The sequence below is a fragment of the Arabidopsis thaliana genome, chromosome 3 (genome assembly GCF_000001735.4).
Source record: "Arabidopsis thaliana chromosome 3, partial sequence".
Classification (NCBI taxonomy): domain Eukaryota; kingdom Viridiplantae; phylum Streptophyta; class Magnoliopsida; order Brassicales; family Brassicaceae; genus Arabidopsis; species Arabidopsis thaliana.
The window spans coordinates 5,126,540-5,150,353 of NC_003074.8; the positions used below are offsets into that span (position 1 = coordinate 5,126,540).

At 36.5% G+C, this 23,814-nt stretch overlaps 9 protein-coding genes, 2 long non-coding RNA genes and 1 other non-coding gene across 14 annotated transcripts; 5 read left to right on the top strand and 7 right to left on the bottom strand.

The window, feature by feature from the left end:
* Positions 1-50: 50 nt before the first annotated feature.
* AT3G15220 (Protein kinase superfamily protein) lies at positions 51-5,791 on the bottom strand. The gene is made up of 21 exons (NM_112385.4): positions 5,612-5,791; positions 5,119-5,256; positions 4,908-4,964; positions 4,621-4,648; positions 4,417-4,539; positions 4,154-4,265; positions 4,024-4,061; positions 3,858-3,911; positions 3,320-3,388; positions 3,072-3,188; positions 2,917-2,985; positions 2,748-2,827; positions 2,437-2,565; positions 2,094-2,361; positions 1,741-1,833; positions 1,488-1,652; positions 1,203-1,333; positions 993-1,125; positions 775-899; positions 532-687; positions 51-390 (listed from the first exon to the last, which is right to left on the bottom strand). The coding sequence occupies exons 2-21, from the start codon at positions 5,211-5,213 to the stop codon at positions 360-362; spliced, it is 2,073 nt and encodes a 690-aa protein (NP_188140.1). The 5' UTR covers positions 5,214-5,256; positions 5,612-5,791; the 3' UTR covers positions 51-359.
* A 116-nt stretch (positions 5,792-5,907) lies between these two features.
* On the top strand, positions 5,908-6,430 carry AT3G03055. The gene has a single exon (NR_140965.1). It is a non-coding gene; the product is annotated as an other RNA (long non-coding RNA).
* AT3G03065 lies at positions 6,232-6,430 on the bottom strand. Its single transcript, NR_140966.1, has one exon. It is a non-coding gene; the product is annotated as an other RNA (non-coding RNA).
* Positions 6,431-6,904: 474 nt separating this feature from the next.
* AT3G15240 (Serine/threonine-protein kinase WNK (With No Lysine)-like protein) lies at positions 6,905-9,493 on the top strand. The gene is made up of 7 exons (NM_001084689.2): positions 6,905-7,317; positions 7,409-7,462; positions 7,957-8,091; positions 8,253-8,358; positions 8,458-8,499; positions 8,592-8,648; positions 8,740-9,493. The coding sequence occupies exons 1-7, from the start codon at positions 7,142-7,144 to the stop codon at positions 9,256-9,258; spliced, it is 1,089 nt and encodes a 362-aa protein (NP_001078158.1). The 5' UTR covers positions 6,905-7,141; the 3' UTR covers positions 9,259-9,493.
* Positions 9,494-9,722: 229 nt separating this feature from the next.
* On the bottom strand, positions 9,723-10,656 carry AT3G15250 (TPRXL). Its single transcript, NM_112388.2, has one exon. It carries the CDS (start codon positions 10,642-10,644, stop codon positions 9,964-9,966), a length of 681 nt encoding a protein of 226 aa, NP_188143.2. The 5' UTR covers positions 10,645-10,656; the 3' UTR covers positions 9,723-9,963.
* Positions 10,657-10,665: 9 nt separating this feature from the next.
* AT3G15251 (uncharacterized protein) lies at positions 10,666-10,779 on the top strand (the record flags this gene model as incomplete). Its single annotated transcript, NM_001125160.1, has 1 exon — positions 10,666-10,779. The coding sequence occupies one exon, from the start codon at positions 10,666-10,668 to the stop codon at positions 10,777-10,779; it is 114 nt and encodes a 37-aa protein (NP_001118632.1).
* A 1,365-nt stretch (positions 10,780-12,144) lies between these two features.
* AT3G15260 (Protein phosphatase 2C family protein) lies at positions 12,145-16,334 on the top strand. Of its 2 annotated transcripts, NM_202589.2 has the most exons (6): positions 12,157-12,347; positions 12,642-12,896; positions 12,979-13,255; positions 13,342-13,496; positions 13,566-13,715; positions 15,857-16,334. In NM_202589.2, exons 1-5 carry the CDS (start codon positions 12,303-12,305, stop codon positions 13,701-13,703), a joined length of 870 nt encoding a protein of 289 aa, NP_974318.1. In that variant the 5' UTR covers positions 12,157-12,302; the 3' UTR covers positions 13,704-13,715; positions 15,857-16,334. The 2 variants fall into 2 exon arrangements, with proteins under 2 accessions (NP_188144.1, NP_974318.1); NM_112389.4 differs by lacking the exon at positions 15,857-16,334 and having other exon boundaries at positions 12,145-12,347; positions 13,566-14,302.
* On the bottom strand, positions 13,826-15,784 carry SPL5 (squamosa promoter binding protein-like 5). The gene is made up of 2 exons (NM_112390.5): positions 14,392-15,784; positions 13,826-14,304 (listed from the first exon to the last, which is right to left on the bottom strand). The coding sequence occupies exons 1-2, from the start codon at positions 14,715-14,717 to the stop codon at positions 14,085-14,087; spliced, it is 546 nt and encodes a 181-aa protein (NP_188145.1). The 5' UTR covers positions 14,718-15,784; the 3' UTR covers positions 13,826-14,084.
* On the bottom strand, positions 16,178-16,565 carry AT3G03075. Its single transcript, NR_140967.1, has one exon. It is a non-coding gene; the product is annotated as an other RNA (long non-coding RNA).
* Positions 16,566-17,425: 860 nt separating this feature from the next.
* On the bottom strand, positions 17,426-18,211 carry AT3G15280 (uncharacterized protein). The gene is made up of 2 exons (NM_112391.3): positions 17,994-18,211; positions 17,426-17,919 (listed from the first exon to the last, which is right to left on the bottom strand). The coding sequence occupies exons 1-2, from the start codon at positions 18,129-18,131 to the stop codon at positions 17,605-17,607; spliced, it is 453 nt and encodes a 150-aa protein (NP_566504.1). The 5' UTR covers positions 18,132-18,211; the 3' UTR covers positions 17,426-17,604.
* Positions 18,212-18,398: 187 nt separating this feature from the next.
* AT3G15290 (3-hydroxyacyl-CoA dehydrogenase family protein) lies at positions 18,399-20,321 on the top strand. 2 transcript variants are annotated; one of them, NM_112392.4, is made up of 4 exons: positions 18,399-18,700; positions 18,989-19,210; positions 19,320-19,432; positions 19,711-20,321. In NM_112392.4, exons 1-4 carry the CDS (start codon positions 18,515-18,517, stop codon positions 20,072-20,074), a joined length of 885 nt encoding a protein of 294 aa, NP_188147.1. In that variant the 5' UTR covers positions 18,399-18,514; the 3' UTR covers positions 20,075-20,321. The 2 variants fall into 2 exon arrangements, with proteins under 2 accessions (NP_188147.1, NP_001327595.1); NM_001338152.1 differs by lacking the exon at positions 18,399-18,700 and having other exon boundaries at positions 18,956-19,210; positions 19,711-20,317.
* Positions 20,322-20,704: 383 nt separating this feature from the next.
* AT3G15300 (VQ motif-containing protein) lies at positions 20,705-21,801 on the bottom strand. Its single transcript, NM_112393.3, has one exon. The coding sequence runs from the start codon at positions 21,669-21,671 to the stop codon at positions 21,012-21,014; it is 660 nt and encodes a 219-aa protein (NP_188148.1). The 5' UTR covers positions 21,672-21,801; the 3' UTR covers positions 20,705-21,011.
* Positions 21,802-23,814: the final 2,013 nt, after the last annotated feature.

Sequence of the window (23,814 nt, forward strand, 5' to 3'; positions counted from 1 at the left end):
TTTTGTTTAGAAAGGATGATAACTAAACCACTAAACAAGAGAACTAGTCATAAAAATTAAAAAGTCAAATATCTATATTATTGTTTATCAAATATAAGGTCTTGGAGATTTTACATTTGTAAATTGTAACAATACAAAAAAATTGAAAAAAGCCACACCCTTGATTATACACAACTATGAATAGAAATTCCTCTTAAAAACTTGGGGAAAGGAATGCGAAAAAAATAATTAAAAAGGAATTTATAAATACATTTTGAAAGCAGACTATGAACATAAATTACCAAAAATCAATGCATCAAAGAAAATAAAGAAGCACAAACCAATGATTCCATCTCTGTAGGTTGTCTCAGGGTGGGGGATTAAAGATCACGTGATGATTGGCCTAGCCATCTGCAGAGAGACATAAATAAACCCATTTTGAAATTTTAAAATCAAATCTTCATTAAGAAGACACTGAAGCTCTCAAAAATTCAGATTTCAAACTCAGGAAAAATTGTTTCATGTATCAATATTTTCATCATTCGAACAAACCTTGAGAGTAAGAATCTGCCGAGTGGGCTAACATTTGTGTTGGAACTAAACTCCTTGTTAGCTTGTTTCATTTTGTTCTCTGCATTGTCGGGTGTGGTCTTGGCAAAAACACAGACCGCCATATCGTGCAATTCTTTCACCGAAGCTTCTTTTGAACTGTCATCGAATTTATGTTTTGTGTCAGAATAAGTTTGTAATCAACAATAAGATGATAAAACATGTGTTCTTTAAAGCTCCATGTACCTTCCCAAAAGTTCAATCAGCTTGGCAACAAAAGCTTCACAAGAACCAGGCTTTTCACGTTCCATCATCACAAGGGATCTCGACACTGTACGCACAGTAGATTCTTTAGAATCGTCACCAAGAGCCTACACATGATTAAGACATTCAAATCATTCCAACTCATTTTTTTCATATATGCAAGTAAAAAAGATGAGAATGTAGTTATATAGCTGGATTACTTCTTTTAGGGACGGTATGAGCAACACTGACAATGATGCAGGCAATGATTCCCATATGGAGTCATCTTCTTCATCACTCACTTGTTCTGACCTTGGAACTACTTTTTGTTTACTAGACTTATCGCCGGAATTTCTGCATAAATTGTAGCTTCGTGTTAGAAACAACCATGCTACATTCTCTGACTATGAGAAGCTAGAATCTAGATTCACCTTGAATAGTCAGAATCATCTGCCATTTGCTCCCTTCTTCTGTTAACCTTCCCATCATTATTGTTATTTCCCATTCCAAGTCTTTCTCTAGCCTTACCCCTTCTGAAACCTGCGTCGAGTGCTGCCTTTGCCTGAAAGATGAATTAAATTCAAGTGTAAGAATCCGATGATAAATCCAGATGAACAGAAGATATCTAAAGCAATATAAAGATATATTGAAGAATGAAGGCAATTCAACGAGATAACCCTTAAAGATAATAAAATGATTAAAGGGGATATATAAACCTCCGCGAGATTTGCGTTGCTATCTTCTGATGCACTCGAAGTTCTCTCTTGAATCCCTAGTCTAGATTTCGGGGTTCGAGGTGATCCAGAGTCATCGTACTGTCCACGGACAACAACAGTTCCACTTGCTGAAGCATCATCAAAAGCTGCATACCTGCCGCTAGACTACAAAGTAGAAATGGAGTCATTTATAATACACCAGGCCTAATTAATTTCTGTATAAGATGTTAAGAAGGTGCCAGAAATTTCATACCCCAGAGCTTGGTTCACGGAATACTGAAGATGATTGAGAACTTCTTGGGGTTCTTATGACAACAGTTCCCGATCCACTGAGCGATGAATCGTCCTGGATTCGGAAGGACAAGGTAAACATATTTTTATCTTGTTCTCATTCTTAAGAATACACAGATATAAGGAGTTACAATATAGTAATCCTACACGTGAAACTTAACCAAGTTCCCTAACTGTAAATGATTACCCAAGTAACATGAAACATACATATCGTGACATGCTTTAGAAGATTATTTCAGGGTAATAGTAACAGCAAGAAATTTTGTGTCAAATAAGACAGACTGCATCTCGCACACAAGAGGCAAAGGATCTTACCTCTTCGTGGAAGCCATCTTCATGGTCATTCTGAAAAGGGTGTCTTCTGACAAAACCTCCTTCAGAAGCTTCAGAAATTGTACTCCCAGTCGCAGATGACCATTGATTACCACTAGGTCTTGTTGTTCTTTGCGAAATCCGATTAGGAGAAACTTCTTGGCGCCTCTCCCTTGCTTGAGGAGGTTTTAAAGCACGAACTGTTCCAATACTCTGTGACCCCCCAACGGTAAAGTCCCATCCAGCATTTTTGACGGTATTCCCCTGAAAACTGTAGCTACGAGTTAATAAAGATTTTATCAAACAAGCAACAGAAGAAAACCAAAGCGCAGAACATTCATCCAACCTATATCCAGGCGCGCCTTGGCTTCTTTCATCTCTAGCTATCCTAACAGTACCAGATGATTCAACTGGAGCTTTGGCCCCATTCCTAGGAGTCTCTTCATCTTCTTTTACTTGGTACTTTGGCCGCTCTCTTTAAAGAGGAAAAAAGGACAGAATAACAATCGTGCTTATTCTGGATTTTCTTTTGGCATATAAAAGATCAAAACAAACATACGGGAAACCATCTAAATGTTACTTTTGACATACAACTGAATTAGGAAAGTCATAATTGAAATCACATGCCAAAGCTGTTGAAGAGAAAAAGTATCAAACCTTATCCTCTCAAGAAGTTTCGGACTTTTCCTAGCATTCTTAATAAATCTGTGTTTAATAAGTTCTTTGGCACTTGGTCTCTGAAAGTATAAGACTTGAATAAGAGATCTTGAAATGCCACTGCTGCCAATAAAGAAAGCAAAGATTACAAGGATTGCATTGCAAGTACCTCGGCAGGGGCCTTCTTCAGGCATAATGAAACAAACTCCTTTACTTGACGGGAAAAATGCTCATCTAACTGCCCAGAAAAGGTAAAATTCTGCTGAGGCAAAGCACAGTGACCAGTATAACTTTTATCATGTTTAAAATGAAAATATGTGAAACCTGTGGTGGAGTTTCTCGAGGAATGATAAAAAGCACTCTCATGGGATGAAGGTCAGCTAGGGGAGGTTCTCCTTTTGCCATCTCAATAACTGTTATTCCGAGCGACCAAATATCTGCCTAAATGACAACAATCCCAGCAACAGAAAAAGAAGGCAAAAAATATTAGATATGCTAAGGAAACAAGTATAGCCTCTACAAACACACATGTCAAGCTAGGAGAAGTGAAGCTCAGTATATAGGCGAGATACCTTCTCATTATACCCTTCTGAGTTCTGAATAACTTCTGGTGCCATCCAAAATGGGGTTCCTACAAAAGTCTGTCATTCTTTAACATATCAGCGCACGCAACCCAGATGAATGAGTGAAAATTGCAAACCATCAGCAGAGAAGTAAAGATGAGATGTTGTTCAAATTGATAAGATTATCTTTTCAACATAGCATATAAATTATCCCATAGCTGAAACATAGACATGATTCTACTATATAAGGCTGTAGATAAGAAACTGGAACTGAAGCTGCAGATAGGTTGAATAATAATTGGAAAAAAAAAATAAGTACTAGTGCGTTGGACTATTCAGGAGTATCCTAGTCCCTAGAAAATTTAACCAATTAAAAAATCAATAGACCTCACAATGCAAGAAGCAAAATCTAAACAAAGAGGCCAGAAATTTCATTACCAGCCCTAAGCATATATTACGGGGATGTAAAAGATATATTCACAGAAGAAAATGAACCAATAACAAGAATTAGAATCAACAGTGATCATTGGCATAATAGAGTAAGCACCTTCCTTCTTGATATTGTCCGCGTTAGCTGAGCAGACACACCAAAGTCCGCCACCTGATACAGAGTGAAAATGATGTTGAGGATGAAGCTTGTCCAACTAATACTCGATATAGAAAATATTGATGATTTAACTGTCACAATAAAAGTTAAAGTTAAAAAAATAAACCTTAACATCGCCATTCTCGCTCAACAAAATATTCGCAGCTGCAAAAGAGGAAGAAAGTGATTTTCTGTACCAAGCAGTTAAAACACATTTCAACAAATAAAAAACAATACTTCTATCAATGCACACAAACCTTTAATGTCTCTGTGGATCTTTCCCTCATTATGCAGATATTCAACAGCATGAAGCAAATCGCGTGTGATACAAGCGATTGATGTTTCATCCAACGGATTATTAGATTGAAGCTGCAAAAGATATATCAGTTTAAGGATTATAAGTTGCATCAAAGAGAATATAAGTGCAGGACAAGATCTCCACCATGCGTGCATGATCACACACAAAGTTATACTTCCAAATTCCAAGAGTTCTGAGCTACAAAGTAGTGAGTTAACATACAAGATCAGCAACAGAGCCACCGGCCATATATTCCATGATGATCCACAACTTGGTCTGATGAAGGTAAGAACCATAGTATTCGGTGATATATGGGCAACGACATTGTGACAATACTGAAATTTCCTGGGGTCAACAACAAAAACTGAGCATGACAATCGCCACACAAAAATATAAAGCACAGAAATAAACGTCAATAAGAAATACCTTCTGAATATCTTCGATCTCATCTTCTCTGCCAGATATCAAGTAAAAAGGTTAGTTAGAAAATTACTGAGCCTGATGGTATTCTCAACCAAAAATCCTATTCGTATAGTGGAAAGCCAAGGAAAGGTTACTGTCCCTTAGCCTTTGAGAACCGTGAACAAGTAACATTCATAGAATCATAATTGTAGTTACTCAACTTATAAGACGATAAACGTTATACAACTCAAAATCTTAAGAGGAGAATTGCATATATGATGAGAAAATACTAAAATAAAAAATATACTCACGATTCTTCCAGGTCGATTACTTTAATGGCAACTTCTTTATTGAGGTCCTTATCAAACCTGATAAGCAGCAGCAGTAGTTGTTCAGAATACAGGTAAGATAGACCTCTTATACAAATGTTCAGAATAGCATAATTCTAATCAGATATATTATATACGAGTATAATGGACGAACAGAAAATAAAAAAAAGTCAAGAGTGTGATAAATACTTACGCTTTATAGACATCACCAAAAGAGCCTCTTCCAATCAACTCAATCTGGCTAAATCTGGCTCCAGCTGCCTCTTGTAAACCCGCAACATCGTCCATCTCCACATACAAGGAAAAACCACCTTCTCTCCCGCTCCAACCACTATATTACGAAGATAACAACAGAGTCAGAACAAACTATAATACTTTTTACCACTCCCTCCCCTTTTCATTACATCTAAACTCTCCCCTCATAAATAAGTACCCAGAAGAAAGCACCAAACTTAAACTAAATCCCTTATACTCAAAGCAAACAAAATCAGCAAAAAAGTTAGGTGGATTGGAGCAAGTGACAGCTGACCAATAAAAATTTGCAAGTAGCCGAGAATATTCGTCACTCTAGGACACTGAAGAGAAACATCTTCACTGATGTTTTTCTCCCGTTCGATCAAAATCAGACTTAAACGAAAATAATCATAATCAAATTCTCTAAAGTTCAAGGGATCGATCCAAATTACCTGGTAATTCGACAGAGAAGACGAAATGGGATACTACAGATCTCTCTGTTGCTCTTTCCTTTCGTTTGCTATGTCATTTTGCCAGAAAGCACTCTCTCGAGCACCAAAGAGATCGACAGAAACTGTTTGGGAGATGAAGTCGAATTTATTTTTCATGTTGTTTTTCCTTCCAAGTTTCATTATGGAAACCATTTGTTACGAAGAACAACCCAACCCAACTGTTAAAAGCACTAAAAGCCCAATAAGCTTTGAAGCTCATTTAACGGCCCATATACTAGGAAGTAGAACTAGAAACCAACCATTGTTTCGGCCTTTGCAGCAATTAACATGATCTCATATTCGACTTTCTTTACCCACAAATTGTTTTTCTTTTTCCTAATAAACGGTGGGTCCCGCAAAAGAAAAATTGTAAGTAAAGAACAGAGCCGGTCAATGCGGAGCTAAGACTCGTCAGGGTTTCAGACTGATGCAATCCAGACCAACTCTCTGTTACTCCTGTCCTATTTTTTTAAGTTTACGTCACTCACACTTCTCACTCGCCACCCTTTGGTGTATTCATCAGACGATTTTGTTTCTTCTTCCTGGTTTGTCTCTGTGTTTCTATGCGTAGTTTATACGCGCCACGAGGTCAAAACCAGACGCTGGGTCATGGTTGATGACAAAGCCACTCGAGTCTTACACACGGCACGTGCACACGTGACTCCTAAATCTCTTCTTCCTATATATTCTCTTTGTCGTGCCCCCTTAATTTGCGTGCGTGTCACACCCGTAGTAATATGAATCTTGGTCCTAAACCGAATCCCAAGTTTGACGACAACTAAATAAAAGCCTTTTTCTTCTTAAGAAAAAACACTTTCACATTTCATGGTTTTAATTGTATCACTAGAGTTATATATAATACTAAAACTAAAAGACTGTGTTTTTTAGTGGATAAAAATGTCGACTGACTAATTATGTCATTGTAATTGTATCTTTAATCATAACAACAACAGTTTATCCACTCGAAACCATATGATTATTTCTCTTTCAGAAAAGCAATATGAAGTATAGAAAATCAATGGTTGATAATTGGATTCCATTCAAACAAATATAAAGCGAACTAAAATGATTTTTTCAGGAAGATTTTCAAGTATCTTTGACTTTCTTGGCCTAAGAGATAAAAAACTTTTACATGCAAAAAACTTTAACCTTGTGTTCAATTGGTTCTCTGATAATTAATTATATATTACTTATTGTTAACTATACCAAACCCCAAGAAATTCGTATCCTTGCCACAAGATTGTAAGATTTTATCAAAAAAGTAATAAGAACTAAAATAGCATATTATTGTGTAGACAAACAGTAAATGTTGGTTTGGTAATCATATAATTAGTCTAAATTAGAAAAAAAAATTATAAACATTGAAAATAAAAGAAATTTAGAACATAAAAGAGTCCATGAGAAGCTTGAGCAAGGAAGGCAGCAAAGAAAACCTAGAAGGCCAAAACTAGAGGAGAAACCCATATAACACACACCGACATATTCATATAGATGGTGGGCTCGGAACATCATCACCATCATCAACAACATCATCATCAAAACCATCAGCAGCAGCAACAAAGGAGCAAAGAAGCTTTAGGGATGGTGGCTCTCCACGACGCCCTGAGAACTGTTTGTCTCAACACCGACTGGACTTACTCTGTCTTCTGGTCCATCCGTCCCCGTCCGTACGTATCTCTCTCCTCAGCTCCTCTCTTTTTTTTTTATTGACATGATCTATCTATCTCTCCTCAAAACGATGTCTTTTTTGTTCTTCAGGAGAGTTCGAGGCGGTGGCAACGGCTGCAAAGTTGGCGACGACAATGGAAGCTTGTAAGTTACACTTCTTACAAAAAAAAATTAGGTTACCCGTATAGTCAAGAGACTTAGCGTACTATAGTTAGTCTTTATGAAACATGATTAAAAAGTCAACATTTTCCCTTATGGTTTATCGTATTATAGTCACCGGAAACTTTCCCCGGAAAGAAACTAACTAGACAGACTAGTATTAGTACTCTAGGCTTGAATTAACAAAACAAAACAAAAATCCAAAAAATGTTGCATGGAGATCCTAGACATGATCATGATCACGTAGCTCTATGCATCTATATATATGCGATGAGACTGTATCTACCATTCGTTTAAGTTGTGAATCATGATTTGCTGGAAAAAAACACATCAAGTCATCTCTTTTAGATGATCTTGTCTAATAACCATTGCTTCCTTTAATTAATAAATAAATTAATGAAAATGAAAATGAATGATTTATGATGAGTAGATTTACAAATATGCGCTACGTATTGATATATTGATGTTTGGGGCTACAGGATGTTGATGTGGGAAGATGGATACTGCAGAGGAAGAGGAGGAACAGAAGGTTGCTATGGAGACATGGAAGGAGAAGATCCTGTTCGTAAATCTTTCAGCAAGATGTCTATTCAGTTATATAATTATGGCGAAGGGTGGGTACTTGGTAGGTCCTTAATTACTTTTTATTATCATATATGTCTGCATGAATATATGCAGCTCCTGACCTTATTCAATATTCACTGCAAATTAGCCCAAAATAGAAACTATTTATCTTCCTCTTTTTAAGTTTGCAAAATATATTTCTGGCCAACAGGTTAATGGGGAAGGTTGCTTCTGACAAATGCCATAAATGGGTTTTCAAGGAACAAACTGAATCTGAATCTAATGCCTCTAGTTACTGGCAAAGCTCATTCGATGCTGTAAGTTTGTTTATAATATAATGAAGCATTTACGTATAATAAGATTTTAATCTGCAAATTTGTAAGCCGGCTGAGATCTATCTCTAAAAAAAAATGCAGATTCCTTCAGAGTGGAATGATCAGTTCGAATCTGGGATTCGGGTAAAATAAAGAACACTAATCATATATGAGAATGTTCTTGACTTTCTTGTTTCTCAAGTCACCTTTGTAATCTTTTCTTATTGTACCTACAGACCATAGCTGTTATTCAAGCCGGACATGGCCTTTTACAACTTGGTTCTTGCAAGATTGTAAGTCTTTTTTATTTTGGTTCATGGTTAAAAGATTGTAAGTCTTCTCTTACTTGGGATCTTTGCGGTTATGTTCTCTAAACTTACTCAGATACCTGAAGATCTGCACTTTGTTCTTCGGATGAGGCACACGTTTGAATCACTTGGCTACCAATCCGGATTTTACCTCTCTCAGCTCTTCTCCTCAAACCGAACCACTTCGTCTTCAAACACACCGCTCATGGCCTCGAACCACCCTCTACTACCTACACAGACTCAGCCATTGCAACCCACTCTTCCCCACTACAACTGGAGTGGTACGAGCCAACGACCAATGATGCCTCAAACCTCTTTGCCTACCTACCAGCCTCACATGACTATGCCTTTCCCAGTAATGCCACACTCAAACAAAGAACAAGACCCTGACGTGAAATGGCCCACGGGCCTATCTTTCTTCAATGCGTTGACTAACAATGTCAACGCTAAGCTTCTGTTTGATTCAGAGGGGTTAGGTGACAAAACAGACCACCAGAACCAGAGCCAGGAACAGAGCAACTCTGAGAGTCAAGCGAATCCGAGCGAGTTCTTGAGCCTTGATAGTCACCACCGAAACATGAGTTTCTTAGAGTGATATGACTTCATGTATTCCCCTCGTAAGAACTTAGTTTGGTCTTTTTTCTATGCCTCTTGTTTGTTGTTTGGATCATTTTATCATCACTTATGTTAAACCTAGTTAATCTACTCTCTTTTTCCATTCTACTTTTTTTTCTTAACAATTTACTTTTTCCGTCTAAAACTTTTTTTGACATTTTTTTTTTCAAACGGCATAAGTATGTGTTTTTATAAAGTTATACCAAATTTATTTAGTAAAGTTTTATATGACTTTAAATCAATAAAGATTTTTTCTTTGTTGAAGAATAACTTAAAATGACATTCTCCCTAGTATAACAATTGGAATTTTAAATCTAATACACATAAATATGCTTGTTTTTATAATTCAAGAGATTGCAATAGCATTTTACAATAAAGAATCATACTTAAGTTGTAAAATTACAAAACTTTACTGTAGATTTTGTTTCTTCATAGTGTGATGCTGTAGTAAAGATATTTCTATTTACAAGTAATCAAAGAAAAATATATAGATACACAATTGTGAAAAGTGAAAACCCACAAGCCCAATAGAGTTTTTGCTTACTGTTGAACAATCAATAGTTCAATACTTTCGTTATGTAACTTATGTTCATAATTATAACCACGTCACAGTGTCACAAGTCTTCACTATTGAACAATCAATACTTTCTTAATCATAACCACGTCACAAAATCACAAGTCTCACTCAAGCTCCCTCCAATGCATGACACTCTCTACAAACAAAAATAGCCGCCATCAAAAGTTTTCTCCACAACTTCATCACCCTACTCACCCTTCTCTCTTCCGTCTTCTTCCTCACCCTCACCGCCTTCTTCTTCCGGCCACCGACCCTTATCCCTCCACTCATTCTCACCGGTACCGGAGTTATATATTGCCACCGCTGCGATGAATACGACCTGTACAGAGACGTTGTCGCCATCTCCATCGCCTTCCTTCTCTTGTGTTGTGGCGACGAGTAGGAGCTACTGCTCATCGTATTTACGGTTTTGTCACATCTGCTAATTGGAGGCTTCAACTTCAAATCCAGTGGCTCTTGATTAATGGGGCTGTTGTTCTTGTTACTGGTTGAATAGCTCGTTCTCGGAGATTGAGAAGTTGAGCTGTTGTTACTACCAAAACTACTGCTGCTGTTCGTACTATTGCACCGGGAGGTGTATTCGCTGGTCGTACTCGAGATTGACCGCTTTGTATAAATACTGCTCGCCGCCGGGAATGCGTGTGGCAAGAGACGGCCGTTGAAAAAGAGATGATCGGCGGGAGAATTCTCTGAGAAAGAGTCTTGCGACGGAGAAGTTGGAGTCAACGATCCGAACTCAAACTCCGGTGGTGGCTCGTCGGAGTTTGTTGTTACTCGATGATTCTCCATTTCTTTTGGTGTGTTTGATTTATGCGGTCGGATTCTTGTTTAAATAGAGGGGAAGACACGTGGCGAATTGGGAACGGAAGTGGTGTGGAAGTCAAGCCAGGTCAGGTTTTGACTACACGTGGCAAAGTGAATTGATGGTGTTCGTAATAGGCCTGGACGCGAAGCCAATATTCAAAAAATTTGTGATATTTGTTATTCGATTCGTTCTAAACGAATATTTGATTTTGTGATTTGCTTTGCTTCGAAAATTTCTGGATATCCGAAATTTCGAATATCCGAATTTTTTTGTGATATTTGCGGATATCCGCTTTAATACATTTAAATATTAAAAAAATATGTATACTATATAATCATATCAGATATTCAAAGTTTTTATTTAACATGCTTTCAAAATAAGTTCTAAATAACAAACATAACCGTTGTTGGTATCACCGGTCAACAAAATGTTATCAAACTAATTCCAAAAACTAAAACCCGATAATTTTTTATGCCATTGATCAAAACATAACATGAAAAAAAAATGATCAAACAAACATCTTAACATAAAAACATAAAATGGCTACAATACATAAACTATTTATGATATCTATATATAGATATAACTATATTTTTTAATATTTATAAAAAAATACGGATCGAAGCGGATATTCGACTTTTTAAAAAATAATATTTATTATTTGATTCGGTTTTTACGAATACTACATTTTCCTATTTGCTTTACTCAAAAATCTTACAGATATTCGGATTTTTCGAATCAAATCAAATCAAATACCGAATCGAAGCGGATCGAACGAATATTTTGCCCAGCCTTAGTTCGTAATCATCTTGTCTAATTAATGTCGACTGTCGACCGGATCACGGATTAATAAAAGATTGATCTTATAATATAAAGTTTAAATACGATAATTAATCTTCTTAATTATCATCCATATTTATTAAAATCTTTAGTTTATCTTAGCACTTACAACTATTTTAAATCGTTAAATCTCTCTGCTATATGTAGCTCACATGTTTTACGCAGGGGACACAAGTTTCCCAAAGATACGCTTTGGGTTAAAGCAAAAGCAACACTAACTTTATTTATACAAACTTATCAAAATGAGCTTATTATTAGACAATTAACAAAAGTGGGAAAGATTCTCTGTTGGTAATCTAACCAAAAACATTTTAAAATCTAATAGTTTTTTAAATAACAAGAAATTAAAAACAAAAATTTAAAGACAAAGAACTCGCACTAAGGCTTTTGTCTCCCATTGGCCATTTTTTTAGTGTCTCTCTTTACTCTTTAGGACCCATACCATAAGGAAAACCTATCATCATTAAATTAGTGCTAATCATATTTTAGATCTTCAGTAAACTAGTGGCTATTTTGTTTATAATTAACATTAGAGATATGAATCTTAGAAGTAAGCCCATAATAGTTTGGGCTTTGAAACGGCCCATCTAACAACATTTTTGGCCGTTTGTAATAAAAAAAAGGAAGGAAAAGTCATAGGTGGCGCGAAGCCGCAAAGAAAGCGGCGGTGGAAGCTGAGACATGCAACAATGGCGTTCGTGTCATTCTCTTCTTCTCCTTCTCTCTCTCTTACACTCGCGATTCAACATTAATTTCGTTCTTCTTCATACACATATATAGATAGTGTCTTCATTTTCCAACCATGACCGGTAGAGAAATCCTCCACAAGATGAAGGAATCCGTCAAGGTAATCGATTCTTTCTTCTCTCCATGTCGCTTGAACAATCGCTTCCAATTCGATAGTTTCGAGAATATGGCCAGTAAATTCGAGTAGATCGATTCGAAATTGGATTTGATAGTAGAGCGTAGCGAAAAATCTATGTGAAGCTGTAACGTCAGATCTAGATATACTTGTTGGAATTTGTGATACCACAAATTTAATTTAGGTTATTGATCCCCGATACGATACTAGATATTAGGTTTCAACATTGGCTGTTGATTCTGTCTCTGTTGTAATTTGAAATTTCGGCTCTGTGAGCAGGAGAAAGTTGGGCTTGGTGCATCTGCTTCATCTGCAGATTCAGGGAAAGGTAAGAGCAAGATGTTGAAGCAGATCACACATGGTTTTCATTTGGTGAAAGGGAAAGCTTTTCACGAGATGGAAGATTATGTGGTTGCCAAATTCAAGGAAGTTGATGATAATGAGCTTGGTCTGTTTGCTATCTTCGATGGCCATCTTAGCCACGAGATTCCGGACTACTTGTGCTCCCATTTGTTTGAGAACATCTTGAAAGAGGTAATTGAGTTTTACCCGGAAGTGTTTTTTTTTTTAACTTGAGAATATGAACTTGATGTTGTCCTTGTTTTTAATTGTGAAGCCGAATTTCTGGCAAGAACCTGAGAAAGCGATAAAGAAAGCTTACTATATAACGGATACAACGATTCTAGACAAGGCAGATGATTTGGGAAAAGGAGGTTCTACTGCTGTGACTGCGATATTGATCAATTGCCAGAAGCTGGTGGTTGCTAATGTTGGTGACTCTCGAGCTGTTATTTGCCAAAATGGTGTTGCGAAGCCACTCTCAGTTGATCATGAGCCGAACATGGAGAAGGATGAAATCGAGAACAGAGGAGGATTCGTTTCTAACTTTCCTGGTATCTAATCAATTACATTTCTACATATATAATCTGATCATATATGTCGCATATGTTTGATTTTGATTTGTTTTGAACCACTTCAGGGGATGTTCCTCGAGTTGATGGTCAACTGGCTGTGGCAAGGGCATTTGGTGATAAGAGTTTAAAGATGCATTTGAGTTCAGAACCATATGTTACGGTGGAGATAATTGATGATGATGCAGAATTTCTTATCCTAGCAAGTGATGGACTATGGAAGGTTTTGATCTATCAATATCTATTTTCAACAACTTACTTGTATGGTCGCTGATTATTTAAAATCTCATAGGTCATGTCAAACCAAGAAGCCGTTGACTCAATCAAGGGAATAAAAGATGCGAAGGCTGCAGCAAAGCACCTTGCAGAGGAGGCTGTTGCAAGGAAAAGCTCAGACGATATCTCAGTCGTCGTCGTGAAATTTCAGTGACATTAGCTTTCGGTTAGTCTTTTCTTCTTCTTTTGAGCGACTCTAACACTTTACTTGAATCTGTATTATAAGCCTTTTCAATTAAGACGTTACGCAAATAAGAATCAAGTCGAGACTCGAGAGTAAAAAACACATTACAATCATATATAATCAAACCTACAAAATCAATAAACATTATTAGACGCAAGACTATGCGAATACATTTCCGGATAGATATTCATTACAGGACAGCATAGAGGGGACTAGAGGTTTATAGTTATATATCCGTGTAGGATTTAATACCATGACCAACTTTTCTTGACATTGTTAGATGCCATTATTTGTCTAATAAGAGTGTAGATAGAGCATATGTAGATGACAGAAGAGAGAGAGCGGGAGGGTTTATCTGATCTGTGGTCGCTTGAATGATGAGTTGGTCATAGGAAGTTTCCTGTCTACCCTGTTTCTTTCTTGAGTCTGGATCAGTTGACCGCTAAACCCTCTCCGGCCTGACCCTTCTCCAAAACTGTCACCAGAGATCTTCCTCCTCCTCTCATTGTGTCCAGCTAAGCGCCTCCTGCAGCTTCTTTTAGCTTCATCAAACTCTGGTAGCTCATGAAACCTGCTCAAAACCATCAAAACAATCAAATTGAAAACAAACCCCTACTTAATACTTTGTATAAAGTAATACTGAAGGGAAGAATCATACCTGCTGCATTGTTGACAAAAGCGTTGCCTGACCCCTGCAACAGTCGCAGCAGATGCCTTTGCATGTACTTCACATACTCTGTGTCTGCGGTAATACTGCTTGGCCTCAGTCAAATTAACAGTGCACCTATCGACCTGGCACAGTCGCGATGGAACACGGTCAGTGCTAGGACCTCTAACTCTTTCCATCACCTTCTTCCTTTTGTCTTCGTCTCCTCCATCCTCCTCTTCTCCATCCATGCCATTCTCCATTTCTTCTTCAACAAGGTTGGAGACTGTAGCCTTGTCTTTCAAGTAACCCCGGCGTTGTGTTCTCTGACCCTCCATTTTCTGGTAAAGCTTTAAGTTGTATTCGTGGGAAGATGATGGTGGATTTCTGGTTAGGAAGCAATGTTGAAGGATGGGCTTTGGGGGTATGGAATGAATGTTTTTTGAAGTGTTTAAAAAGAGGAAGAAAAGTCGGGAGATGGACCACTGTGTCCTTGTATGCTTCTCTGGTGGAATAAGTACATGATTACGTGATGTGCTTGCTTCCCCAAAAAAGAAGAAATTAAAAATGGAGAGTATAGGTCAATAGATTGGAATTACACAAGTGAAAAATTTCTTGTAACTATTTCATAGGCCTTTCGTGGTTTTGGTTTCTTCTGATGCAATTAATAGTTGATACAAGATTGGAGCTGTATATTGTACTTCCGGGTTTACTGTTTTGAATTTTAATTTGAATTTCTTATTCAAATTGGGGACCCTTTTGTTTTTAACATTGATGTCCTTCTAGGTAATTAAGGTGAACCTTATTGATCAGTGCAACTGTAGACATATAGTACAGGGAAGAAGAGCTGGAATATCATAATTTACCCATGGTCTTCTCATCTAACTTTATAATATATCTCTAGAAACAGACAAAGGTCCTAATAAATGGTGACATCCTTTGTCGATGTAGACTATTGGATTCCTCTTCCTGCAACCCTAGTGGTCATCTATTGTTGGACCCATCTAGAGTATAGGCATTTAAGGTTAGCTTAGGATGAGAGGTAAAATGGTTATGTTCTGTTTAAACACATCGTTGTCTTTATTATTACATACTGATTTGTATCTGGTTTTAAAATTGCCTTGTCTGTGGTATATGATGTTGGCAGCATGAATATCGTCTGTTCTGGACCATAGCATATCAACGCATTTTAGTTGATGCCTTTGCACTTTTTTTCTTTCTTTCGGGTGCAAGGCATTTATCACTATTTCCTATAAAGATGCTATTTTGTGGGAGTGCAAAATCAGAGATTAAAAGTAAACAATGAGATCTCTTTAGCTATAAAGGGTCAATGCAAACGACACGTGGAACTATATTCTTATGATAGAGAGCTTTGATGTTTAAGGTTTAAAGTTTAGCTGCTCAAAAGAGTAATAATAACGATAAAGGTTTAAAAAAAAAAAAAACTTTTAACCTTGTTTTGTTTTTGCTTTGATAGGAGAAGAGACCTCTGCAGACTGCAGATCCCTTTCATCGCAAGTCTTACTGGTCACTTAAACAAGTAAAGAGTCTTTGAGATTGGACCAGCTAAAGAAAGAATCACAAGTATGGGCGTTTCCTCTGTAAGATGCAATTATCACCTCTATGTTACTCTTTTCTTTTTTTCCTTTTCAACTCTGTGATTATCTCTAAGTCTGTTTCTTTCTGGGAATAAAATTTTAACAGTGAAAAACTTTCTTTGCTTCTCTTTTTTTTTGTTGTAAATGTTTTTTGTTATACAATAGGGCAGTGTAAGAAAGATGAAATAGTTAGAATTAGTGGGTAGTGAAAGAGACAGGACATAAAAGGTTTCACATGCCAAACTGTACTCATGTCTCGAGTCTATGACCTAAGCTTTTGGGGTTGTTATTTACAATAACAGAATAAATAAGCGTTGTCCCTTTTTTCTCACATCTCCCCTTCGATTTTCCTTCATTTTCAATTGTTGGTGGTCCTTATAATTAATTTTTTCTTAGCACCCTAAAATTCAAAGAATACGTTATAGTTTTAAGGATATAGTTTTGCTTTTGTTTTGTAATTTTTTGTGTGGGCAAGAAGTGGTCCTTTTGAGATCATGTAAAGAACAAAGTGAACACACCATTTAACAAAAAACAGAGTGAACTTAACGTAGGATATGATAAGCTAATGCTCGTCTCCGTCTGCTCGGGCCACTTTCAAGTTTTGGCCCTACAATAAAAAAAACAGATTCGAACCCGAACTTACAAAGAGGAAAAAAAGAGATGCTATCGTATAAACCCTGAAGTGGAGAATATATTTATGCAGTCATATTTCCTTCATGGCGAAATTTTCTAGCTTCGCATTTGTCACTTAACGTAAGGAAACAAAACGCACGTAGCTATCCTTAAGCCACTACTACACCAAATATCAGAGATGCCTCCTCTCGTTTTCGGTTCCACTTGTCCCCTACAGAACCAAAGAGCATTTGTTATGTTTATTTGTCATAGATGCCAAAAACTGGATATGACAGAATCATGGATTAAATAACTAAAATATATTTACATTAAAAATTTGTTAGAACTGTAGATTTGTTCACGATAGGCGTTTATAAACAAAAGCAAATGGGACTAGTGATAGTTCATATTTTTATGTATTCACAATTGTTTGATTTTTTTTCTGTGTATATAAATACTTTGATTGTTTTTAGAGGAAGAAGTTGAATTACTAGTTTTAGTAAATAATAGTACACGATTGGTGTCTGATCTGTTAGAGCGTAAGCCTAGAGAATTTGTCCCTCCATTTACGGGAATTTTCAATGACACCAGCTTTAAATATTTGCCAACGTGAGATTCCTTGCAGACTATGCGATCCAGCTGTGTTCAGTCCCAACCCCACACCAAAACTCCGTAGATATATGTCAATTTACACACCCACTTATCGTATCAGTTCTTGCATGCAATCACATCATATTTGTATTATCCTTTGATGAAAAATATTTGGGAGATTTTGACGTAAAATAATTATGAGATAATGTATGTGCATATAAATTTTAGAAAAAAACATCTAGAAATTTGTTCGGAGAATCGGAGTAGTTGTTTATTTTGCTTTAGTTCAACTAGTAATAAGAGTAAATTGTAATGCGATCTAAGCCACGGTCCATTCATAAACCTTTAATTTGAACCACGAGGCACAAGCAACCTCTCACTGAAACAACAATGAAAGAAAGGATAGACACCCTAACACATTAGCTTAGGGTGACTTAACTTCTCCGCCGGTTTGCTGATGTAGATCCTCCACACCTCTATACTCCGTCGTATCCACAGGCTGTTGCACATCCTTCAATTCCACTGCGACCTTATCCTCTTGAATTCTGCCGTCATCATCATCGCCCGTAACCGCATCGCTAATGTTTTGACCCGTTTCCTTAGCCGCTTTCCACGCACCATCCATCGCATCCTTCATGTTATCACCCGTGCTGACGGCTGCGTCGGTCGCTTTCTTCACCCCTTCCTTTGCCTTGTCTGCCACGTAACTCGTCGTGGACTTATCGTCATGAGTAGAGCCCTACAAATAAATCCGTAATTTATTAGCGATAATACCAAATAAATATATACTTTTGACGAGAAAAGTGGACACACCTCCGTTTGCTTAAATCCGGTTGAGAAGTGGTTGATTCCGATTGTAGCTTGTCGGAGAGCATAACCGGAGAAATCTCCCCCAGGAGTTCTTGAAACATTCACCGCCGTGAGTCTCTTCACCAAAAACCTAGTCGCCATTGTTAATTTTCGTTGTCTTGATTAGATTTTAATCTGTTGTTTCCCATTATCCCTCACTCGCTTAAGAAGTAGTTAGCGAAGATCCAAAGGTTACGGAAGTCAGTGGAATGGTGGGAGTATCAGACCAGCGACACGTGGACAAACGTACGACACGTTTCTCAGTTAATGTCTCACTTCTCGACACGTGCTCGAGACGGTTCCCATATCCTTATTATTGGGCCGTTTCTATATTTTGGCCCGTTGTAGCCATTTAGGCCCATTATAGTTAGTTAGGGCCCAGTTTCTGAAGCATAGCTGGAAAATGTTCTCTTTAATCTGGAAACTACAGAATAACAGAACAGAGAGATTACGATCGCCGGCGATTCAAAGAAGCAGATAGAAAAATGGCGGAGATGAAGAGTGTCGGAGTAGTTGGTGCTGGACAAATGGGTTCAGGAATCGCGCAACTCGCCGCCACGAGTGGCCTCGACGTTTGGCTCATGGACGCTGATCGAGATGCCCTCTCTCGAGCCACCGCAGCTATCTCCTCCTCCGTCAAACGATTCGTCTCCAAAGGTCTAATCTCCAAGGCAAGATCCTCCTTGTAATTTAGATTTTCAATTTATTAAGTATTTCTTTCTCCGTCGAATCAACTAATTGAGAGATCACCGTTTTAGCAAACATATTCAAATCATAGCCTGTACTGTTTTTGATTTGTATGCTCGCTCACGCATATTGATTCTTAGGCTACTTCACGATCCTATGTTAGTTTTATGATAGTGTTAAGACTTTGATATATTTTGCAGGATTTAGGAAAATGTAAAATGGGAGAAATTTGTGGTGATTTATTAAGACGAGAGTGATTTTGTATGTTGCAGGAAGTTGGTGATGATGCTATGCATCGTCTACGATTAACATCGAATCTTGAAGATTTGTGTTCTGCTGATATCATCGTTGAAGCCATTGTGGAATCAGAAGACATTAAGAAGAAGCTGTTTAAGGATCTAGATGGTATAGCTAAGAGTTCTGCGATTTTAGCTTCTAACACAAGTTCTATATCCATTACTCGTCTTGCATCTGCTACGAGAAGACCCAGCCAGGTTTAAGACTCTTTTACTTCCTCTGCTTGAGTTGATTATTTATCTGTTCATGAGTTTTCAGGTGCGATCATTTCGAACCTTATATTAAGTGTTTGTTTATCGTCTATAGGTCATTGGAATGCACTTTATGAACCCTCCTCCAATAATGAAACTGGTTGAAATCATTCGCGGTGCAGATACCTCAGAAGAGACGTTTCTTGCTACAAAAGTTCTGGCTGAAAGGTTTGATATTTTCTTGAAATAAAGTTTACATTGTATGAGATATTTTCAACTTAGTATCAAATGTTGGAATGAAATCAAATGCATTATCTATCAAAACTGTTACCTTTGGGTCACTCGAACGCAGATTACAAATCTCTTTTAAGGTCGAGAACAATTTGATTATAGGACATCCTTGAAATAGCCTTCTTGTGTTTGATTGCGCGGTTTAACTAACTAAATCGCTGATTCAGTTACTCTCTTTAGATTTAAATTTAACTGTATATCCCTGAAACCTGCAGGTTTGGCAAGACAACAGTCTGCTCACAAGACTATGCGGGATTCGTAGTGAACCGAATCCTCATGCCTATGATCAATGAAGCGTTCCACACACTTTACACAGGGGTAGCTACAAAGGAAGACATTGACAGCGGAATGAAACACGGCACAAACCACCCGATGGGTCCTTTGGAGTTGGCGGACTTAATCGGTCTAGACGTGTGCTTGTCCGTAATGAAAGTGTTGCACGAGGGACTTGGGGACTCAAAGTACGCACCTTGCCCTCTTCTTGTTCAATACGTTGATGCTGGGAGATTAGGAAGAAAACGAGGAGTAGGAGTTTATGATTACCGTGAAGCTACACAGAAGCTGTCTCCGCGGCTCTGAGAAAGCAAATACCAAAGTAAAAAAACAAAAAGAAGAAACGTTTAGCACTCAAGACAAGAACAGTAAATGCTGTGTGGATCGTTTCTGGATTATTTCTTTGTTCCTTTGTTTCTTGGTAGATATGAAGTTACTGGTCATCATTAGCGACCTTGTGTTGTAATCTTGATATTGTACTAAATAAAGTTTAGCTTCAACAAATCAATAAGGTGTTGTTACCATGTTGTTATCTAATCAATTTTCTTTATAATTTTTTTGTTTCAAATTTAATTATCACTTGCAGTAAAGCGACAAGAAGAAATGTTATCCAAGACAAACCATTATTACTTACTTGTTTGGTTTGATTGGATCAAATATCAAAATTCATATATATCTTTCTTCTATCTATTAAGTACTAACCAAAAGTTTGAGGGAAATTCAAAAGAAAAACGTCAGAGAATTTTGTCAAGTTATCAACTTATCATCGATGACGAACAAATTTAAGAGATAATGATTAAAATCGTGAAATGATAACTTTTGTAAGTTGATGATGCAAAGAATAACTAGTCAAATAGCAAAAGACAAATCTCTCTGTTGACGTAAACAAAATCAGCAAAAGACAAATCCCTTACACATTTATTATTACTATTAATCCAAACTTCAACGGTAACTCCTTTTAAAAATTTAACCATGCATTGTTCTTTAATAAATTCAAGGGTTTATTTTTCAAATTGTAGCGTAATTTTTTCATCTAATCACAAGCTACTAGTTGTAAATTTTATCTTTCACCTCTCCTTTTCTTTATTTATTTATTTAAAAACTTAATTAGCATATTTTACTATTTTAAAGTAAATAGTATAATAAGCCGAAACAGGGATAACGATATATTAAAAGCAGAGCAAAGTTAAAAAAGAAATGAAAGTTCCAGTCGCAGTAAAAATTTATAAACAGGTCTCTCAGTCTACATCTCCGGCGATAATCTCGGAGAAGTCACCGGGAACAGAGGCAGAAGCTGCGGCTCAGAATCTCTCGGAGTTGAAATCGGAGACCGGTGCAGGTAATAACCCTTGTCTGCGATACCTCTCTCTTCCTCCGATAATGGCGACATCTTGTCGAAAGGATCGCCTTCGTTTCCGTTGGTTCCCTGCTTTAACGGCGTCACGGGACTGTTAAGTGCAAGCTTGGGGAAATCAAGACAGCTAGGCGACAAAATCTCCTGATTTCTCGGCGAGAATCTTGGACTTCCGGCGCCACCACCACCGATCATGAGTGTATTAATCATGAGACTGTTCTTGAGGTTGTTGTTAAATCCGCCGTGTGATCTTCTCTCGTAAAGTTTGTTACCAGAATGTTTCTTCGGTTGTGCGGTTTTGATCGGTGGAATCACAAAATTACCCTTGCCGGAAGGAGTCGTCGGAGGACGCGGAGAGTCTGGAGATCTTGGGGAGGAGCTTCCGGTGAGCATCTGAACGACTTGTTTGAAAGAAGAAGAGTCAGCTTGAACAAAAGTTGTTGGATAATGATCAGATCTAGTTATGATGTGATGATGTAAAGATCCATTGATAATGGAAGATGAAACAGATGATGAAGAAGATGATGGTGGGTTTGTTGAAATCTCCATTGATGTTTTATCCTTTTGGAAGATTTCTTGATTTTAATGGTTTCCTCTAATAGTTTGGAAAATTCTGTGTGAGTTCGAGTGAAAGAGAAGAAGAGATGAAATGAAAATGAAGGCTTCTTCATAAGGTTTTGGGATTATAAAAGAAGTTTGATTGGTTATTTTATTTAATTTGGAATCTTTCTTTATGAGAAAAAAACTTACTAAAATAAAAATATCATACAGACAAATAAAAGCTGACATGAGGATTTGTGCCCGGGGAATCAAAAGATGTTTTTATTAGGCAATTTTTAATTTCTTACTTTGAATTTGTCTGCCATAGTGCATAAAGGAAATTTTTTGCAAATGAATGAATGGAACTTTGTCTTTATTAGGATTTAGGACTCTACTAATATTGAAATTCTATAATTTATTTACACACTATTCATAGAATGCTTGCATAACTTATCGAACAACAAATTATATTTGATACTTTAGTTTTTATAATTATAACATAATTACTTTTTCCTTTTTTAAAAATAAATAAATCATATTGCTAAAGTAATTGCTTTGTACGACTTTATGTGCATGCATACACCTCTACATATATAAATATTTAGATTTTTCGTATCTCGGTCTCCTATAACTTTTTTTAATATCCAGGAAATGTTCTAAATACCAATCAAACTCGTAAACATGGCCATATTATTGTGTGTGACATCGACGTATCAAATTTTCATTTCTGATGATGATAAAAGAAAGAAACTTCGAATTATTTGTCTTAGTGGACTATATATGTGCGATATTACACACTTTCTATAAAAAAAAATCATGTAGATCATAAATCCTATATAGAAAGTTACTGAAAGTTACCTTTTTTCGTTTTATTGGAAATTTATGAAAAAAAAAAAAAAAAAAAAAAAAGTTACTGAAAGTACAAACTTCCATTACCTATAAATTACAAGAAAAAGAGAGGTATTACACTATAAAATAAATAAATAATGAATTAGTCGAGCTTTGAATACGTATAATGCCAACTACGTGTATCTCAAAACTATACATACATTACAATTATTTGGATTAGATTTATATCCTGTCGTTATGACTCGTTCACATAAGTAGACTTTGGTTAAAGAAATTTGTAGACATTTTCTTAATTCATTTTCATTAGAATAAGTCTTAGTCAATATTTCTTTCCTAGAACTAACAAAAATCTTTTGTACAAGTTTTAATTTAGACTGGTTATTTTAAGAAACGAAGAAAACTAGAAAAAGAAAGATGCGATAGGCGTGCATGTATTGAGCCGCAAACCCTAATTATGATTTTTTAAATTAAAAGTCGTCTGACTATTGAGACACTTGTACTCCTGTTATTGGTTTATTTCTCATAGCTCGTTGAACGGGCAAATACTCCTATTAGTCTACTTCTACTAACTCTTCTTAACTTCGGATTGGCCGGTCTAATTATTTAGACGAATTAATTATGTCGTGTTTGGTTACACTTAATTCGTAGAAGTACAGATGTTGCGATAGACCGATATGGTTGCTCAGTCCAAGTTTTTGTTCCTAAAAATACTTTTTTCTCATCTTTAATCTACATAATTAAATTGCTCTTCTCACCCGAAAAAAAAACGAGTTAAAATAGTTACGTTGGTGATAATTAAATTGCTCTTCTTTTTTTTTGTTTTTGTTTCTCAAAAACTGTTCCTCTTTAAGCTGGCTTAATTTATTTGTTAATACGATTATGTAGTATTTGGAATACATTCATTTAGCGCATTGCCGATGGCAACAGAGAAATACTTTTTGTTTGGATCATATTGATGATATGATTGGTTAACGTAGGAAAAAATATATTTTATCATAGCTGTGTTGAAAGTCAATTGCAATAATAAGATGATGAGCCAGAGACTATTTATTAGTATTATCTATGAATGCAAAAACAAACTGTAATTAATAAAATATAAATTAGATGATTCTTTACCGCCTAACCCACATAGTTTTTTTTTGTTTGTTAATTGCCTAATCCCATAGTTGGTTTCCCACTTTCTTTCTTTGTTACTTTTTTTTGGTTATTAATGTGCTTAAGAATATATTCGTACTACCTCAAATTTATATGATTAAACTATTAAATAACCATTCACCCACCATTACTGAAAAAGAAAATAAAA

Coding starts and splice junctions, on each gene's coding strand:
- AT3G15220 (NM_112385.4), bottom strand. CDS start 5,213: ATGGACGATGTTGCGGGTTTACAAGAGGCAGCTGGAGCCAGATTTAGC. Junction 4,965..5,118: donor TTTGGTGATGTCTATAAAGC/GTAAGTATTTAT, acceptor GCTGCTTATCAG/GTTTGATAAGGACCTCAATA. Junction 1,653..1,740: donor TCCGTGAACCAAGCTCTGGG/GTATGAAATTTC, acceptor TCTACTTTGTAG/TCTAGCGGCAGGTATGCAGC.
- AT3G15240 (NM_001084689.2), top strand. CDS start 7,142: ATGGTGGGCTCGGAACATCATCACCATCATCAACAACATCATCATCAA. Junction 8,359..8,457: donor GGCAAAGCTCATTCGATGCT/GTAAGTTTGTTT, acceptor AAAAAAATGCAG/ATTCCTTCAGAGTGGAATGA. Junction 8,649..8,739: donor AACTTGGTTCTTGCAAGATT/GTAAGTCTTTTT, acceptor AAACTTACTCAG/ATACCTGAAGATCTGCACTT.
- AT3G15250 (NM_112388.2), bottom strand. CDS start 10,644: ATGGAGAATCATCGAGTAACAACAAACTCCGACGAGCCACCACCGGAG.
- AT3G15260 (NM_112389.4), top strand. CDS start 12,303: ATGACCGGTAGAGAAATCCTCCACAAGATGAAGGAATCCGTCAAG. Junction 12,348..12,641: donor AGATGAAGGAATCCGTCAAG/GTAATCGATTCT, acceptor CTCTGTGAGCAG/GAGAAAGTTGGGCTTGGTGC. Junction 12,897..12,978: donor TTGAGAACATCTTGAAAGAG/GTAATTGAGTTT, acceptor TTAATTGTGAAG/CCGAATTTCTGGCAAGAACC.
- SPL5 (NM_112390.5), bottom strand. CDS start 14,717: ATGGAGGGTCAGAGAACACAACGCCGGGGTTACTTGAAAGACAAGGCT. Junction 14,305..14,391: donor TTTTGTCAACAATGCAGCAG/GTATGATTCTTC, acceptor GGTTTTGAGCAG/GTTTCATGAGCTACCAGAGT.
- AT3G15280 (NM_112391.3), bottom strand. CDS start 18,131: ATGGCGACTAGGTTTTTGGTGAAGAGACTCACGGCGGTGAATGTTTCA. Junction 17,920..17,993: donor CCGGATTTAAGCAAACGGAG/GTGTGTCCACTT, acceptor ATTTATTTGTAG/GGCTCTACTCATGACGATAA.
- AT3G15290 (NM_112392.4), top strand. CDS start 18,515: ATGGCGGAGATGAAGAGTGTCGGAGTAGTTGGTGCTGGACAAATGGGT. Junction 18,701..18,988: donor CCAAAGGTCTAATCTCCAAG/GCAAGATCCTCC, acceptor TGTATGTTGCAG/GAAGTTGGTGATGATGCTAT. Junction 19,211..19,319: donor CTACGAGAAGACCCAGCCAG/GTTTAAGACTCT, acceptor TATCGTCTATAG/GTCATTGGAATGCACTTTAT.
- AT3G15300 (NM_112393.3), bottom strand. CDS start 21,671: ATGGAGATTTCAACAAACCCACCATCATCTTCTTCATCATCTGTTTCA.